This window comes from Leuresthes tenuis, unplaced genomic scaffold (assembly GCF_036924035.1).
Source record: "Leuresthes tenuis unplaced genomic scaffold, fLeuTen1.0.hap1 SCAF_16, whole genome shotgun sequence".
Classification (NCBI taxonomy): Eukaryota; Metazoa; Chordata; class Actinopteri; order Atheriniformes; family Atherinopsidae; genus Leuresthes; species Leuresthes tenuis.
Genome location: NW_027325370.1, coordinates 11,561,740 through 11,578,503, shown reverse-complemented (window position 1 = coordinate 11,578,503; position 16,764 = coordinate 11,561,740). Strand labels below are relative to the sequence as shown.

The 16,764-nt window shown below is 39.7% G+C and overlaps 1 protein-coding gene across 1 annotated transcript in view; it reads right to left on the bottom strand.

Moving 5' to 3' along the window:
• espn (espin) overlaps nucleotides 1-16,764 on the bottom strand; it is a 41,319-nt gene that overhangs the window by 12,052 nt on the left and 12,503 nt on the right. The window contains exons 3-11 of the mRNA XM_072367515.1: nucleotides 16,508-16,694; nucleotides 15,981-16,163; nucleotides 14,328-14,459; nucleotides 12,468-12,723; nucleotides 11,832-12,121; nucleotides 8,180-8,338; nucleotides 6,297-6,537; nucleotides 1,412-1,557; nucleotides 568-942 (exon numbers count right to left, since the gene is read on the bottom strand). Coding sequence (XP_072223616.1) covers nucleotides 568-942; nucleotides 1,412-1,557; nucleotides 6,297-6,537; nucleotides 8,180-8,338; nucleotides 11,832-12,121; nucleotides 12,468-12,723; nucleotides 14,328-14,459; nucleotides 15,981-16,163; nucleotides 16,508-16,694 — 1,969 coding nt within the window. The remainder of the gene's footprint in view (nucleotides 1-567; nucleotides 943-1,411; nucleotides 1,558-6,296; nucleotides 6,538-8,179; nucleotides 8,339-11,831; nucleotides 12,122-12,467; nucleotides 12,724-14,327; nucleotides 14,460-15,980; nucleotides 16,164-16,507; nucleotides 16,695-16,764) is intronic.

Here is a 16,764-nt window from a genome sequence, read left to right as displayed (position 1 = left end):
ATGTCCACCTGTTGGCTCTTTTAAAAGGATATGATTTCAATCTTTGGTAGAAATAAATAAATAATTAGTCAGATTTAATTAATCATATCATTAGAGTCCTTCTATTGATATGCTAACAAGTGCTCAGATTACGCCAGTATTAATTACTAATCAGTACCTTGTCTAAATATATTATATAAACACACATCCGGGGAAATTGGAAGGTATGTGTCATGAATTCTAAAGTCATTAAATTTAATTTTAAAACTAATTAGTTTTGCAAACTCCTGTATGTAATATCAAAAGTTCTCAGAGAAGCTACATAAACTTGTGAATTTGACGTCTCTGAATATATCACCATAAAGCAAAATCTGCCATGCACAGCTACACTTGTAAAGAAAATGCTTTAACACAGCCTCACAAACCAAAAATCACAAAAATCCACACTCACAAACACTAGCTATCCCCTTTGTGTTGCTCATTTTTTAAAAAATGAAGCTATATTTATTCGGTTTTCAAATGGGAGCACAACAGGGATAGCCAAAACACAACAGCACTTACTGACTTTCTCTGCAACATCACGCCTACCTTGCGTCTGTGCTCCTCCTCCTCTTGCATCTTCACCTGAAGCTTTCGCACCATCACCTGCCTCTTCCATTCAGGAATGGCTTTTCCTTGCTCGTCATGAGTGGGCACTAGAGCCTCAACATCTGCGAGGCTCGTCTTCCTCTCCGACTCTGCTTTTGCTGTGCCTCCCCCAATGTTCCCATTGATCGCTGAGTTGGAGGACAGTTGCTCGTAGCTTGCAGAGGTTGACATTGTCCTGGAAGATCCTGAGCCAGTCGGACTGGGACTGGGGCTCGGAGTGGTGGGTGGGGAGGTGACAGGTGTACTGGATTGTGGAGGGGATGGTGGTTTGGCTGGTGGGGAAGATGGTCGGGTCTCTGGAGATGTGGTGGTTCCCTTGAGGAAAATCAAGAACAAGACGGACCAGAAACAAAAAGAGTCACAAATCTTTTACCTGGTGGATATTTTAACCAGTGACAACATTTTTTATGCATACAGGTCAAAGGCAACATCAGCCATTCTTGTAGAGATTTTAACTTAGCAGTAAGTAAAATCCTAAAATCATGAGTGAATTCATTTGTCTTGTGTGCAACAAGTTAAGTCCTAGTTGAAATTATGCTTTACTGAGGAGTTGAGGAGCCAAACACTAATATCGTTAGATATTCAGTTGCTCCTTTGGTGTAAAATTTAGCTTTTTCTAAGCCAGCAGGCATTTGTGCTTATTAGTACTTGATTTAAACATGACAAAGTGGAATCATATTCACAGGTAAAGGCAAAAGCTGGGGTTGAACTGACCGTATCTGTGTTTCTGTATTAACCACTGCCTGTCACATAAATTAGTCATGGAGGAAGGTTGTGGACCTACATTGTTGCCTGTGGGTCCGCTGTTAGAAAACACAGTGGTGTAGCCTTTACTGTGCGGTGTGGGCTTAAGGCTCTTTCCTGCTTTGATCTCTGCCAGCAGCTCTGAGTTGTCACCAGTGGGGGACATCATGTTGAAAGATTTTGTGCCTGCAGACAAAAGAAAAGAGGGCAGACAAGTGAAACCAGGCAGGAAGATGGTAGACAGCGAAACAGAAAACAGAGAGAGTGAGATACACTGAAGAGGAGAAGAGGGGTTGGGTGGCAGTGTTAAATATTTTATTCAATCAGCCGGGTAACAATGCTGACCTGCAGCATGTTGTACAATGATGGGAAGTCTTTATGGTTTGGTGAACCTCTTTCACATGCAAGAGCTGGATATACTTTTTTTTCTTTACATTTCCTCTTTCAGTAGTGCCACTGTTGCACTAGAAACACCTGGATAAGAAGGTGACTAAAATTCACACAGCTAAGCTATAATTGTGCTTCCTGCTTTATAAAAGGAAGAAAGTACACCCAAAGTAATCAAATCTAATCAAACATAGTTAAAGAATACTTCTACTTTTGTTCATTTCCTATGCAAAATAGGTGTTACAATCAGATGATTGTTAAAAAAAAAAAAAAGAAACTCAGAAGAAAGAGGTCACAGCTGTGGGAGAAGGATTTCACCCTTCATCAGGACAGCGTGCCAGCACATTTAGTGCTCTCAGTTGAGCGATTTCTGGCTGAGAAACCCATCACAGAACTTCACCAGCCTCTTTGTTCACCTCATCTAGCGCCAGGCGAATTTTTCCATTTCCCTAAAATCAAGTCTGAGTTCAAGGAGGCCGTTTTGAGTTTGTTCACGAAGTGAGGACAAAAACAGTCTCTAAGAGCGGAGGACCTGCTGCTCTGCTTTGTTCAGTGGCAGAGTGGAGCGCAGTAGTTTGTAGTTGCAGTCAGAAGAAAGGAGTTAACAGTTTTCTTCATTAGAACAGAATTACAGCATTAGCCTTATTATCTAACAACCACACCTTGTACATTTAGCTTTAATTGAAACTAATCTGCTTATTGTGAACAATGCAGCAAATTCAACCAATCTTTAACTCCAAGCTCTCTCTTTTAATGCTATCACAAAGTGTTGTTTTCACTTTTGAGAGAAGAAAATGAAGGGAAATGTTTTAATTATCAAGGCAATTTCAAAGTAGTACTGAGAAGGCTTCTTTTGTTTACAAATAATAATAAATTAAAAAAAAAAATCAGCATTTCAAAATGATAGCAGTAACATAAGAATGACTATTCCCGTTATATATTTTAAAAGCAAGATCAAATGTCATACAGCATTCAATTAACTATCATTATATTTTGGTCCAAGTACACAAAGAGTCAGCAGCTACCTCACCTGTTTAAGTAAATGTAAACCTCCAATGTAGCAAATATCCTCAGTCCCTCATTGTTTACACTTCCTCTATTTGTCCAGTGGGAAAAAGAAAAGTCCTCTCCTGTGTGAAAGTGTTGCCTGTCGAGGCAACCACAATGCTCTAGCTGGTCACAAAGCCTCGCTAGCGTGCCACCCCTCCTCACTCTCCCGTGCTCTCTCTTTTTCTGTGTCTCCCTTGGGAGGAGAGAGCAGCTTTCTGTTAAAGACCCATCATTACAGTTGGGGGAAATCTAAAGGAATCACCAGTAACTGGAAGTGACAGCAGGCCACTGGAAAGCTGGCCTGGAATTAACACACTAACGCACACATAGAGTCACCGTTCAATCCACAGCTTGTCAGTCCACTTCATCGGACAGTCCTCTGTGAAGCAAACCTGATGCTGAGCTCACACCTCAAATTTTCTAGATTACAGAGAGAGGGTGGGGACCCACAGCATCAAAGCTTTTTAGTTAGCTCTTGTATACATTTAGAGTTCAGTTAAGTTCTTTCTTTTAATCCATAAGCTTTTTACAGGCCACTCTCTCACAAGCTAATGCCATGTGACTGCTCTTTAAATTTACTTTCAACAGAGTGTAACGTTTGACAAAGTCGCACAACCACATGCCACGAGTATAAAACTTAAGTAAAAAGAAAAAATGTAAAAAAAAAAAGTGGTCAGTGACCACTTTCTGGAATTTTGACAATACACACACCATACCTTCAGACATTTTTCCCAGTTAAATCCTACAGAGCAATTAGCAATCCATTTAGATGTGTTTCAAAAGAATTATCGTTTAAATAAATCCATTTGCATTCATGAGTCAAAGGCTGCGTGCCTTTTGCTAGTTAAATCCTGTGTAGGTGTGGGTTGTAGATTTAGCAGGTTTACCCGAGAGAGTATAAACGAAGGTGGAGGTATGGTAGACAGAGAACAAGTGACAAATAACCTCTCATAATAGACAAGTCAGCACAAAAGGCTGTCTGTTGTGGGGTCAAAACTTGACCTGTTAAGACGCATAATATCCGTATAAGACCAAGTGTGGAATTTGTTTGCTCCTTTTCAAGCCGGATGAGACGTGCACAATTAATTGGTTACATGTCTTAAAACAATAATGTACTAAAACAGGCTTACATAACAACTGGCTTACAAGGGAGAAGACAGTTTATGGCTTTGAGCAGTCAAGCATTCGCAATTGGTAGCTTTAGATGTGTGCTGTAGTACAGAAATAAAATCCCTTACATCCTGTTCATCAGTGGAAAACGACAGGGCAGTTTTAACTGCCTACAGTGTGGTAGTCATCTTAACTGAGCCACCTGGTTCGTTGCTGTTGTCTTAATGAGCGTCTGTGCTGTAATTTCACCAGAATTTCCCAGATCTGCCTATTACTTTTTATTTTATGGTCTGTTTATAACCTGATGAATGATTTGGAACAAATCCTATAATTCTGAGACCACACTGGTCCTTAGCACTTGGGATAAAGATGGGTCTTTTACATTGTCGAGTTACCTCCTTCTTCCTCTGGTGATCAATAAAAGGACTACAAAATAGTAGGAACTCGACTACACATATATATTGTTGTAGTACTGTTTCCTGTCAGCCACCTGTTTCGTTGTGTTGCTTCAACAAGTATCTGAGCTGTAAATTCACCTTGAGCTCTCATTTGTGTTGATTGCTCTCAACTTTATGACCTAAAAAGGCACAAATGATGTCATTAGAGAGCACATACTGCTCTTAACTTAAGTAGTTTATTGCTGTTCTGCCATCAGATGGCAGAAGGAGAATAAAAAGATGAGATTGTTGGAAATTAGCAAAACAAAGTGAGAGGATAAAATAAATATAAAGGTGCCTAACTTGAGTAATTAACATTTAACAGCTTAACTGATGTTGCTGTTTATTACTGGTCTATTTTAAACACTGCAAAGCTGGAGTCTTATTTAACAGTAATTGAGCTTTAACTTAAACCGTTGTGTGAGATGACGTTCTGTCTCCCAGGCTGTAAACGTACCAAATGCCCCAATACTGTTCCATATGAGCCTTTCTCAGTCCGTGTGACCCCTGTGACCGCTTTACAGATTATGAAATTATTTTTAAAAGTAAAATGAGTATTTTCTCTTTTTTAAATCATGTGAATTCAGGGTACATTTTCTTACACCGCTCAAGTTACTCTTTATCATGTTGATGCCTTATAAATAATGCACCAAATGAGCAAAACTACTAAATGTATTGAACAACCTTATTATTTTTTGTTTCAGTAAAGTAGATTAAATTTTTCTTAATGAAAAAGTCGACCTAAAACTGTTTTATAATTTGAGAATGAAACGTACTTACTGAACCCGTCTCAAATAAATCAGCAATAAATGATGGAAAATAGGTGCATAAAAGGCTCTTAAAGGTGGTTTTAAATGCCTACTATGTGAGCCTTATATGCATCTAACAAAGTTAACTTATCGAGGTGAAAGGCTAGTTCTCAGTCTGTACTTACTCTTCATCTGTCTAAGAGGCCCTGCCTCTGGTTGAGGGACAGCGAGATCCCCGACTTGACAGAGAAGCAAGAAAAAAAAGCAAAACAAACAGAACAGAGAGAAGCAGGTGAAGAGGAAGCAGGTGAAAAGAGAAACATGTCAACAGGAGTGTAACAAAGGATTAATGGAGAGGAGCAAAAACAGCAGAAGAACAGTGTTGGATGAACAAAGACCAAAAAGAGCTAAAACTGCATTACTTTAATAATTCATGTAAATAAATAAATAAATAAATAACGCAATAAAAATGCTTTATCTCTGTACTCTTCATGCTATTGATCATTTATGGATAAGCACTTTTTGCATTTCCAGCTCTATTTGACCTCCTTTGTTTCATCCAGTATTATTTTGATTCAAAAGTCAACAGTGCTTAAAAGACAAAGATGGTTTAAGTGGATTTGTTTAGTTCTTTTTTTCACATAATTGTCGCTGGATCTGAACATGAATTTTTCTTTGTAAAAGGTCATCAAGTGTGTCAATTGATGAATGTCAATTACAATAAATTTGCAAATATTTAATATCATATTATGAAGATCACTTATCAATAATTATAAACATATTGTTGGCTTCAATATGAACCCTAAAAAACTTTTATTTATTTTCAAGAATCATTGAAACCTTGTAAAGTTAATTCTAACCATTTAATAATTTGTCTCCAGCCTGAGCAACACGTATGCTCTGATCATCAGGGCAGAGGGGCACTTAAGGAAATGGGTGAACACTAGACCAGATCTCAGGGTAATGGTAACCCTACATCATTAATTTATAATCTGTTATTTAGAATGCTACGGTTGGACGCAACTCATCTTTACCCAGGGCGATACTCTTAACTACCACAGGTTCTGCTTTCTAGGAGTAATTAGATAACAATATGTGCAAGCAAAAATGAATTTGACATCATTTTCTACAGATGGTCAGTAACAGACATTAAGACAAAAAGCTGGAAAGAGTTAAGCTGAGGGAGACTCACTGCCTGATGAGGAAGATGGACGTCGCTGATGAGTGGAGGTGCTGCTGGCATTATTCTGGGTGGTCTGAGTACCCGGAGGTAGTGGAGGAGGTGGGGGGGGTGTTGGCATTGGATTGCTTGGAGGAAGAGGTGGTGGCGGTGGAGGTGGCGGTGGGGGTGGAGGTGGTACAGATTCGTCTGTGGCACCATTTTCAGAGCTATGAGTGGGGCTGTTAGTAGGCTCCTCCAATAACATGGAACCCTAATATAAAACCAAGGAGGAATAAGGCAGACTTCATCAATCAAGGGATACCTCTTAACTTGGTATAGTCCAACACTGTTGTTAGCCAATATTTTGTCACTTAAAACAGGGATAGGATGGGTAGCCCAGTCTTCACATAACTTAAAAGAACTGTTGAGCTATGAAATAATCTAAAAGCTCTTTTTTTGTCTTTAGTTTTAGAAAACGATTGGAATGTTATATTATAATAATTACTAAACAAATAATGTTAAAAATAAAGAATTAAACAAATTTTAAATATTAAACGACCAAGTTAATAAACATTATATAGTGACAGTGAATTTCTGCAGCTTTATTGCATAAGCTTTAAACACTGAAGCTCCTGCTGGGCATTAAATTCCTGCACAGAGGCAGCTGACAGAGACAGATGTATGCGTCCCTCTTAGATATGTCCACCCTCTGCTTCCCGCTGTCTCTAATAAACTCATAAAGACACAATATCCTCTGACTAATAAGAGAGTTAATAGGACCTAATCCCAAGGGGAAATCTCTGAGGGTAAAACGGTAGAAATAAACCATCTGTCACTGAAAGTGATAGTCTTGCACGCGTCTGACACACTCCCAAGGCGTGCCCTAAACTCTGCTGGGGGCAAGTTAATGGACCGTGACATTTAACTCGATCCCACCCCTCCTTTGCTCTTCAGACGCGTGCTCATCATTGTTGCCCCTTCACTTTCAAACCCCCAAGAGAGTTGGGCGGGGGGACTGTGTCCAGATGGGCCTTGGTAGCACGTGCCGATTCCGCTGATTAGCCAGTCCATCTGCTAGGGTCCTCGGAGAGAAGGAGGGGCCCCACTGAGGCCTTAATTGGCTCAATGCGGATTATGCCCCGTGTCAACCCAAACACCCCCTGTTCTGATACTCAGGAGATTTTAAGAGCAACTCTCCAGGGACACAGATTAGAGTCTAACAGACTCATTCAATCATTTTGTTTCTGTTTGTGAAGTTATGTGGCAGCAAATTTAACCAGTAACCAGATGCTGCCATGCGTAGACATTTTCTTGTTTAACTTGAATGGAAGAATTTTTAAATGTTTACTGATATATACTTTTTTCTGCTGAAAAACCTTTTGAACCTTTTTACTGTCAAATTTGAATGAAAGGAAAGATTACAGGTTAATACATTTTCTTTTCATTCAAACAAGAGATTCAGCTTTACTCTCCCTTTTTTTTGTTTGTTCATTGGTAACTTCCGGGTGTGTCCTCTCTTGTCCATGACTGTCCCGAGTTTGTTCCATCGCAGCTGCGTGGACAGTTTACACGGAGGGGAGGAGACTCAAGAGGCAATGGAAATGAGGAGGCATTTGGCAAGCTTATGTAACATGCTGAGTGGTAATACACAGGCAAATAGTGCGGTTAGTGTTGTAACCTAATGCCAACACGCAATCACCCAGCTAAACCTCACCCAAAAACCGCACCTTATACCAAGTCAGCATGACCACACAACTCTGGAGAGTGTGTCCAGGTCACTGTATCATCAACCCATTACCTCATACAATATGCTGTAACCTATACACTTGTTTGGGATCTTTAAATCTTTCAAAAATTGTCACAACATTTGAACCAGAAGGACGGCATTCATGACCAGCAAAGGTTTTACTTGCCTCCTCGTTAGGCGCCATGTCTTTGATTCCACAGGGCTCCGCCGTGTCGCTGCCCAGAGTTTTGTAGTAGTCCCCAGTGCTGGGCTGCTTGCTGAAGCTCCTCGACTTCCGGTTTGAGTCCACACGCCGCAGTTTATCGTGGCTTTCTCCAAGCGTCAGCTGCTTCACAGATTTAAAAATAAATGAGAGCAAGAAACTTAAGTTTCCAATTTCTTTGGTCAAATTTACTCACAATCCACTATGTAAAAGGAGTCACACAAATCCAAAATCAAATATATTCTTTTCAACAATAGTTGCACAAAAATAGGTATTCAATTGACGAAACAACAAAAAGTAGATGGAAGAAAATCGTTAAAAAATGGCTAAACAACAACACGCTTTGTACAACATATTTACTCGACTTTATTGCCAGATTAGCAGTATCGTGTGACCAAAGCAGCTTTATTTGGATAATAGAACAAGGCTTTAATTTAGTTAATGTAACACTGTGGTAAAGACATTTCATCAAAAGTCGCAAAAATAAACCTTTCTGTCAGAGCAGGGTGGTCACCAACTCAGAGCGTTTCACTCTCTGTTCTGACATCAATCAGGCAAGTGGGGTTAGAAAAGCATGATATCAAAGAGCCAATCAGACAGTTTTCGCTAAATGCAGCTGTAAAATATGTGGGATAGATTTGACATATCCAGCGAAAATCCTTATCTTTCATTTTGAGAGGCTATTACATATAAAACAAGCTTTTTTCTTTCAGTGAAGATGCATTTTCCTGCAGCAAAAAGTCTTGAATTTGCATTAGTACCTGACTTAAAAAAAAAATCATTTGTCTGCATTACAACTTTCTGATTCCCAAAAACTGTTTCCATATAGCGTATAACGAAAGAGTTGCATAAAGGAGAAATAGGCAAATATTACTATTCTCAGAAATAAACCTTTAAAGCTGTGACAAAAAGATGTCATCAAAGCAAGATGTTGTTTTGCCTTTCAAATCCAGGACTAAGCATCAAATTTGTATTTATTTACATCTCAATGCTTGCACACAAAAGCACTGGCCACAGCGTCTGGGCCAGTACCTCAGAGATTCAGATGTCTGATGTTAACAAAAGCGGAAATAATTGACAGCTCACCCCTGACCTCTCCTCCATTGTGGTGTCATGTTATGAGTTCCTTATAAGCCCTTTTAATTGTGTTGACTCATGTCTGCTGTCAAAGAGATGGCCCCTGAGCTCTCATCATGTGGCAGGCTAATGCGAGCAGGGACTGATGGACTGCTGTTGGTGGTTTGTCATCCTCCAGAGAGGTGGGTCAACAATAGAAATTGTTTAAAGCATTTTGGCTCATCTCCCTCACGTGCATAAACAGACACCCTTAGATCAGACTTTATGCTGACCTAAGGTTCAGCATAAAGTCTTTTTTTTTTTTTTTTTTTTTACATGTGTGTGTGACGAAACAACTGTTTTTACATTGCAATGTTACGTGTGACACTATCAAAAGTTGTTTGGCTCATTTGTTGTTTTATATAGCTCAACACATTAGCATGTAGTCGTACACAGACAATAAAACATGTTAAGATCAGTTCAAAGTAACGAGCATAATTCTACTACTAAAACCTTTCAAAACAGAAAGGCAGGGAAAATTAAACATATTCATACATTTGAATATTTACATCAGATTCATTATACAAATGCCCAACAGCTCCAAAACCTTTAGATCAGCTGAAGTTTTCCAAAGCAAAAATGTGATGTCATTAACAACCTTCTACTGACATCATCTTTGCCACATGTATGCCTTACCTTAGAGTTAAGAATCCCTTCTCTGGTCTGGACAGAGCCACATCCACAAAATCCAATGGAGCACAGAAAATAGCTGTCACCAGATCCAGAGCTTCACCTTTTCTCTGCTCAGTGCTACACCTGTCACACAACCTGCCCTCTCACTTTACCCACAGGCCTCATCAATAACCTATTGGGCCAGCGCTGCAGAAGCAGTGATGTCACCACCTACCCACAGACCAACCACTCCCCAACCTTGTCCAGTTCCTCTTATGCAAAACACAAACCATGTGTTGCTCTAAACCATAGCAACCATGTTACGGCCACATGCAAATCCTGAAAGCTTTAGGATTATTAGAATATTCTAGCCTTTTGTGTCCCGAATTAGCAGAAAAATTTGTCAGGAGTTATACTGATTACAAGAGAAATATCAAAGTCCAAATTGTCCAGTCCAAAGAATAAGAATCTGAGAGGCAAAGTGGTCATTGTTTGAATGTTCGTCATTAAACCTTTTATTTCAGCCAAAGCAAATGCAGACAAATGAGCTGAGCGAAGCTGCATCAGCAAAAGCCTTGACTGTCACGAACAGACCTGTAACAGAATCACTGCGAATGATTTTCAATGAGACTTTAGATATGTTTTCTGCACACTAAACACTAATACGAGATCATGGGACTGGCCCTGCAGCTATGGCACTTTAGGTAGTATTTTTTGCAATCTAGGGCACACGGTAATCTTACTTGCGTGTGGTTTTGTGCACACAAGCGTGCGTGTGCTCCAAACGTTGGCTTCTATTCAATTATTAATGAGGGCCTGCCCTCAGCTGGTCACAAGGGCATAGAAGGGAGTGGGACAGCACTAATTAACCCCACCCACCAACACACACAGACGCAGCTCACCATGGAGACGGATGATGAAAACTCACAAACGCTAGCTGTGGACTTTCAAAGTGCAATATCAAAGGACATTACATGCATAGTAAAACTTAACTTAACTAAACTCAACAGGGAGGGTTGTGTTGCTATAATCACACTGTAACAATCAGGAAATTAATCTTTCATGAGGTGAGAGCGCCCACTCAGATTAGTTATATTTGATGTAATTCCAGTGTTCCAGATTAAGTCATTTCCATTTAGATTAGAATTACAAGTTCAACATCAGTTTTTCTGCTTCACAGCATAAAAACCACTAGATGCAGCTCTGATACTTATGTTAATGGAAGTCTTAATTGCTGCTCCTTCTCAGCTATTGAAACACTGTTGAGTGATCTGTTGCCAGTTTAATTACTGGAATTAAGATCAAACCCATCACAGCAACCATTGTATGTGTCAACCCAGAGGCTTGCCACACTAATGAGCATCTTCTGTGGCCTCGTTAGCCATGCTAACACAATAACATCATTGTGGGCTCCCTGACAAGGCACATAGTTACAGAAAAACTATGGCCCAACTGATTGGACACACAGGGGGAAAGTAACAGCTAATTGCCAGTTTATCTATGACATGCTGTTCTTACTGCCTCTATAGTATTGGCATATGTAATTCATAAGCTTCTTGAAGACATTCTAGTTTCACCAAAAGACGGGATTTCTAACCTTTTAATAAATGAAGGTGGCATGTTTGATCTACAGTTAGCTAAATGTTGGTATTTAATATGCTTCTGTGTTCTGTGCATCATGTCTTGTGATTATCCTTCGGTTTAAGTGAGCCAGAGAGTTAAACCCAACTTCCTGTTTCTGTTGGAAGTTGGTTTGGCACAAAAGAATGAACCAAACAGAAATTGTAACTCCTGGAAAAACAGTAAATTTCCAACTTCCCTCTTACTCTTTTTACAAGTTGCTTTTATTCTTTTAGCTTAAGCAGGAGCTTACCACCACTATCCGTACCTCTTTTTTGCTGGCGTTTCTCTCCACATGCCGCAAGTTGCTTTTCACCTTAAGGAACTCAGCTGACGAAGGCTCTTGAGGGGGCTGTGGTGCTGGGTAGCTCGGAGGGGGAGGAGGAGGAGGGGGAGACTGTGGAGGAGGCGGAGGTGGATAGGTTGGAGGAGGAGGAGGAGGGGGCTTGGAGGCAGCTTCAACAGGTGCCTCATTCTTCTTGGGCACATCTGTGCCAATGTCAGGGTTCAACATGTCCATGTATGCTTGCATGTCTGAAATGGCTGACTCTGGTGCACCTGTGACACAGACACAATCCAAAACATGCTATGCTGTTGGTTTTGATTCACAATTAAAAAGCTCCTCCTTTCCATTTTCTAATGCACAGTTTAAATACAAATGAGAAACATGGCCGTGCCCCTCCATGTAAAACGAACTGACTGCACGCTGACCACTAGGGTGCAGCACCAGTATAGAAAGCACCTGTCACAGGACCAAAAAAAACTAATTGTTGCATGTTGTTAGCTCCACTTCAGTAAACAAATAGGCATTCTACTATTGCTAACATGTTATATTTGGAAGTTAAAGGTTAAATATAAATATAAATAAATATTTTTGATGTTGATTTATAACTAGGTTGCAGACCTTGATGTGCAACTGTATTCAGCTGAGCTGGCGGGCCTCGTGACGTTGTTAAGCTGCTCCTCTTTTCCCCAGTGCTGGACTGACTGGAGTTGGCCGAGTCGTAGTTGGACAGGGAGCTGGATGGTGAACCGATGTCAAAGTGTGCCGCCTGGTTGGCAGGAGGCATGGTGGTGTTAGGGGACGAGAGGCCAGAGTCTGGCTGCTTGTACTCAAGATCCATCGAGGGGTCTCGAGACAAAACACGGTGCTCCACACTCTGTCAGAGAGTGCAGTTCATCAACACATGCATCTTAATTTATGTGTGATATTGAGTAATCTGATATGTGGATATAATTCCAACACTTATTTTCTTGATTTGTTTTCTAATTAATTCTTAATTGCTTGTTATCTAAACATTTTTGGTTCATTTAATTTAGATGTAAAATGATGCGGCCTCACTAAACAAGACAGATGAATTGTTATTAATATAAACTATCCCCAAGTTCAATCATCAGTTCATAAATCCCATTACCTCTTTGTCCCTGGGGCTTACACGAGGAGAAAAGCATTATGAGTATAATTACTGCACAGTAATGAAACTTCTCACAGCTGGTCAGAAAGGCTCTGGGGCCTTGCACTTTTCCCACAGTGCAGGACTTAAGTGGCTGAATATCCCTCATGAGAAAGAGCACAAGGAAAAGGAAATATGTTTTCGAAGCACCAGAGAGTTCAATTTGGAGGAGTTATTATTCTGCACAGTCTGGGAGTTTAATTTGCTGTGTCCATGGATACCAACGTATGCAGAGTGTTAGTAGCTCTAATAATTAGCAGAGAAACACTGACATCAATCAAGGGACAAGTTGGCTCAGTGACTATTTGTTATTTCAGTGAATACATGCATGCGTTCTTCAGTGTTGTGTTTCGGACCATCCAGACAACCTGACAGACCAGATCTTTTTTTAATATATTTTTTAAGTTGCACCTTCCAATGCAGCAATATGCTCCAGTTCTGACAGTATCATTGCTATAGTAGCATCTGCACTAACTATTAAAGGAGCCACCATTGTTGAATTTAGGTTATACCTAAAACACAGCAGTATCTGCCAATATAGGATGCTGATTTTGCAAAACAGACTTGCCTTTGTCATAACCCCATAGCCTGAAACTTAGCAAGAATAATCTCTAAAAAACTCAGGTGCCTCAGAAAGTAACTTTCCAGGTACGGATTTTAATACTTATATAATATTTTCAATTACATTAAGCAGAGGTTAGAATATAATATGGTCAAGAAATATTTAGTCACCTAAAAGTGTAAAGTAAAGTGTAAAAAAAGAAAGTATATAATTAAGAAAATCCAAAATGAGGTAATGCAAGTTCATCTTCAATGCTCTGAACTTTGGATGAATCATTTCACACTCAGCTGAACTGCAGTAATGTGGGTAATGCGAAGGCCCCCAGTTTTACCCCAAAGCAGACAACAACTTATGTAACGGCAGTTGTGTTCAGGGCACTGGAAATCAACTTGTATTGCATCATTCATGTTGCATGTGTTCATTACATGTGTTGATGAAGACCAAACCTGCATGCAAAGAAATTGTGGATTTGTAAGAAACAAAACGCACACTCAATCTTCCCTCTCACGGTGTTTGATTCTCTTTTAAACCCTTACCTTTGTGTACAATCCAATTTTAATTTTAGTGTGCATGTGAGAAATAAATGATTCAACAAAAAAGGGATTTGAGACTTGAAAACACTGACTATTCAATGCAAATCTTACTTCCATGACGAGCTAGACTCACTGATATATTACCTCACAGTTTGACTCTGTTCATCAGGAGGTCAGAGGTCAGGAATCATGGTATGTTGGCAACAGATACTTACCATATTTTCCACTGTGCGCAGATACTTGGCACACTGGGTGTGGCCGTTGTATTCGGCCAGGTCAGCTCCGGTGAAGCCGTCTTGGTCCCTTATGCCCAGGTCCACTCCATTGACCACAAGGATCTGACAGCACTGGAAAGCAGAAAAAGAAAGTGTCATGTAGAAATGAGATGGAGAAAATGACAATGGTAGTATGTCAGTCAGTTTCAAACAGTGATGATCAAACTAATCTGCACTAAATACTATTGCAAATAATAGGTTCTTCAGGAACAGGGTCACAGTTGAAAGTAATAATTCAGTAACTACAAAAGTTACATTGTAGCTTTTGCCGATTTGAAATTCAAAAGGCCAGAAAAAATACATAGATTTTATACAGCATATAAGAGACTGAACTATAGCATGCTTTTTAAAACACATAAGCCGACACATATGTACTTTTAAACCACAATTCAAAATAGAAAAATATCTTCAACGACATTTTGATTACTTATCAGTCTCTCTCAGTGATTCTGTAAAGTACCACTATTGGTCAATTAATTCAAACATTTTGGGCACCGTTTTGCTTATAAAACCCTAAAAGAAGAAAATGAAATACCGAACCTTGGAGAAGAATAAAGCATTACTGTTTCGCATCAAAAGACACTTGGGAATCAGTTTAAAGCATCTGTGTAAAAACCCTTCTGGTAAGTTTCTGGTATAAGGAGAAAGCTTCATTTTTCTTCAGGTTGTTAAAGTATCAGGCCTGTGCTGAAACAACTGTCTGACCAGACTTGGTTACAGTAAAACTGTTAGTCAAAGCAGTAGGTTAGAGAGGTGGTAAAAAAACCCAAAAAAACCTCATAAGCTAAAGGGCATTTATTCAAAACAGATGGCTGTAAAACCCACTGTGGGTAAGAGAAGACCAATAATCAAACGACTGTGCCCGACTTCTTTCAATATTTTCAACTTTATATAGTTGTTCTCTGAGCATTTCTTTTTACAAAATTGCAGTTATTGCCATGACCATTAATAAAAACTTGTGAAAAGGAAAAACTTTCCAACTGCTTAAACGTTTATCTCTTTAAAGCATGAACCAGAGAAGTTTTGAACCTTTAAACCCTGTGCTTCTGACTTGCTTTGAAGTTTACCAATCTTTGTTACGCTATTCCAGACCCTGAAACGGCCCTGTAGCGCATGGAGGTTGAGACACCACATGTCAGAACTTTGGTTTCCTGCCCAGCACACCATTGTTTTGCTTTGCGCTACCACACAATACACCAGCAACTAGATAACAACACACTTTTCTTGATAATATATAAAGTAAAAAAAGAAAAAAATAGACAAGAAGTGTACAAGCAAGACGCGGAACAAGAATAATCATACTATACAGAAATGTCTCGTGTTATTCTTGTTAAGTTCTGTAATATTACACTAAATCGTCTCTTGGCATTTTTGTACCTTCAGGAGGTGTCTTTGTCAGCCTCTAAAGCATGACAACAAATTCATGTGTATAGCTGTGCATGTCTAGGACTCAGATGGAGCATTGTTTTTACAACAGTAGCATTACATCACAAAACTGTAAAGGGAGACAAAGAGAAAAAAAAACAGCAAAATTTATGAGTAATGCTTTAACCCAAATCATTCTCAATAGTAAACATGGGACACAACACTCACCTCTAGTTCACCATTCTCAGCAGCATCGTGAAGGGGTGTCCCTCCCCAGTTGTCAGTGACGATCTCTCCACCATGCAGCAGCAGCCAGCTAAGCACCTTTGCGTGGCCACGACTGGCAGCAAAGTGCATGGCCGTGGCTCCATCACTGTCCCTGTCTGTCAGACCGATCTCTGTGAAACTCATCTACAGAAGGTTATTCGGAGACTTTATTCAGAGAGATTTCAGCTAATTAGTGTATTAATTAGGGAATATTCAAATGTTTTGTCATACCAAAGTTTAAATGAAAGCTTCTGTAGTCTAATCAAACCATAATGCAAAACATTTCTTCAAGTATTGAGCAAGTTAGTCAATCATATTTTAGCGAATCATGTTTTTTTTTTGCAATCATATACATCAGGGTAGAACTGGCATAATCTTCATTTTTGGTTAAAATGACTAAACACTTCAATGAATATAGATTCTAAGTCTATAATTAAACAGATGCATTGTAAAGATTAGATTTACAGTTTCGCGGCATTCCAACATACCAGCCAGACAATGACAGTGTTGTGGCCCATCTGAGCAGCAGCATGCAGAGGTGTCATCCCGTCATTGGCTCTGATGCTCGGATCCGCCCCGCAGTCCTTGACCAGGTATTGGACGACCTCCAGATGACCCTCCTGGCAGGCCAGGTAGAGCGGTGTGGCACCATTCTTAGTTTGAGAGTTGACAACACTGTAGGTGAATAAAACCGTAAAGTAAATAAGCATCATGGATGAACTCAAAAATAAAGCAGATTAGTGAT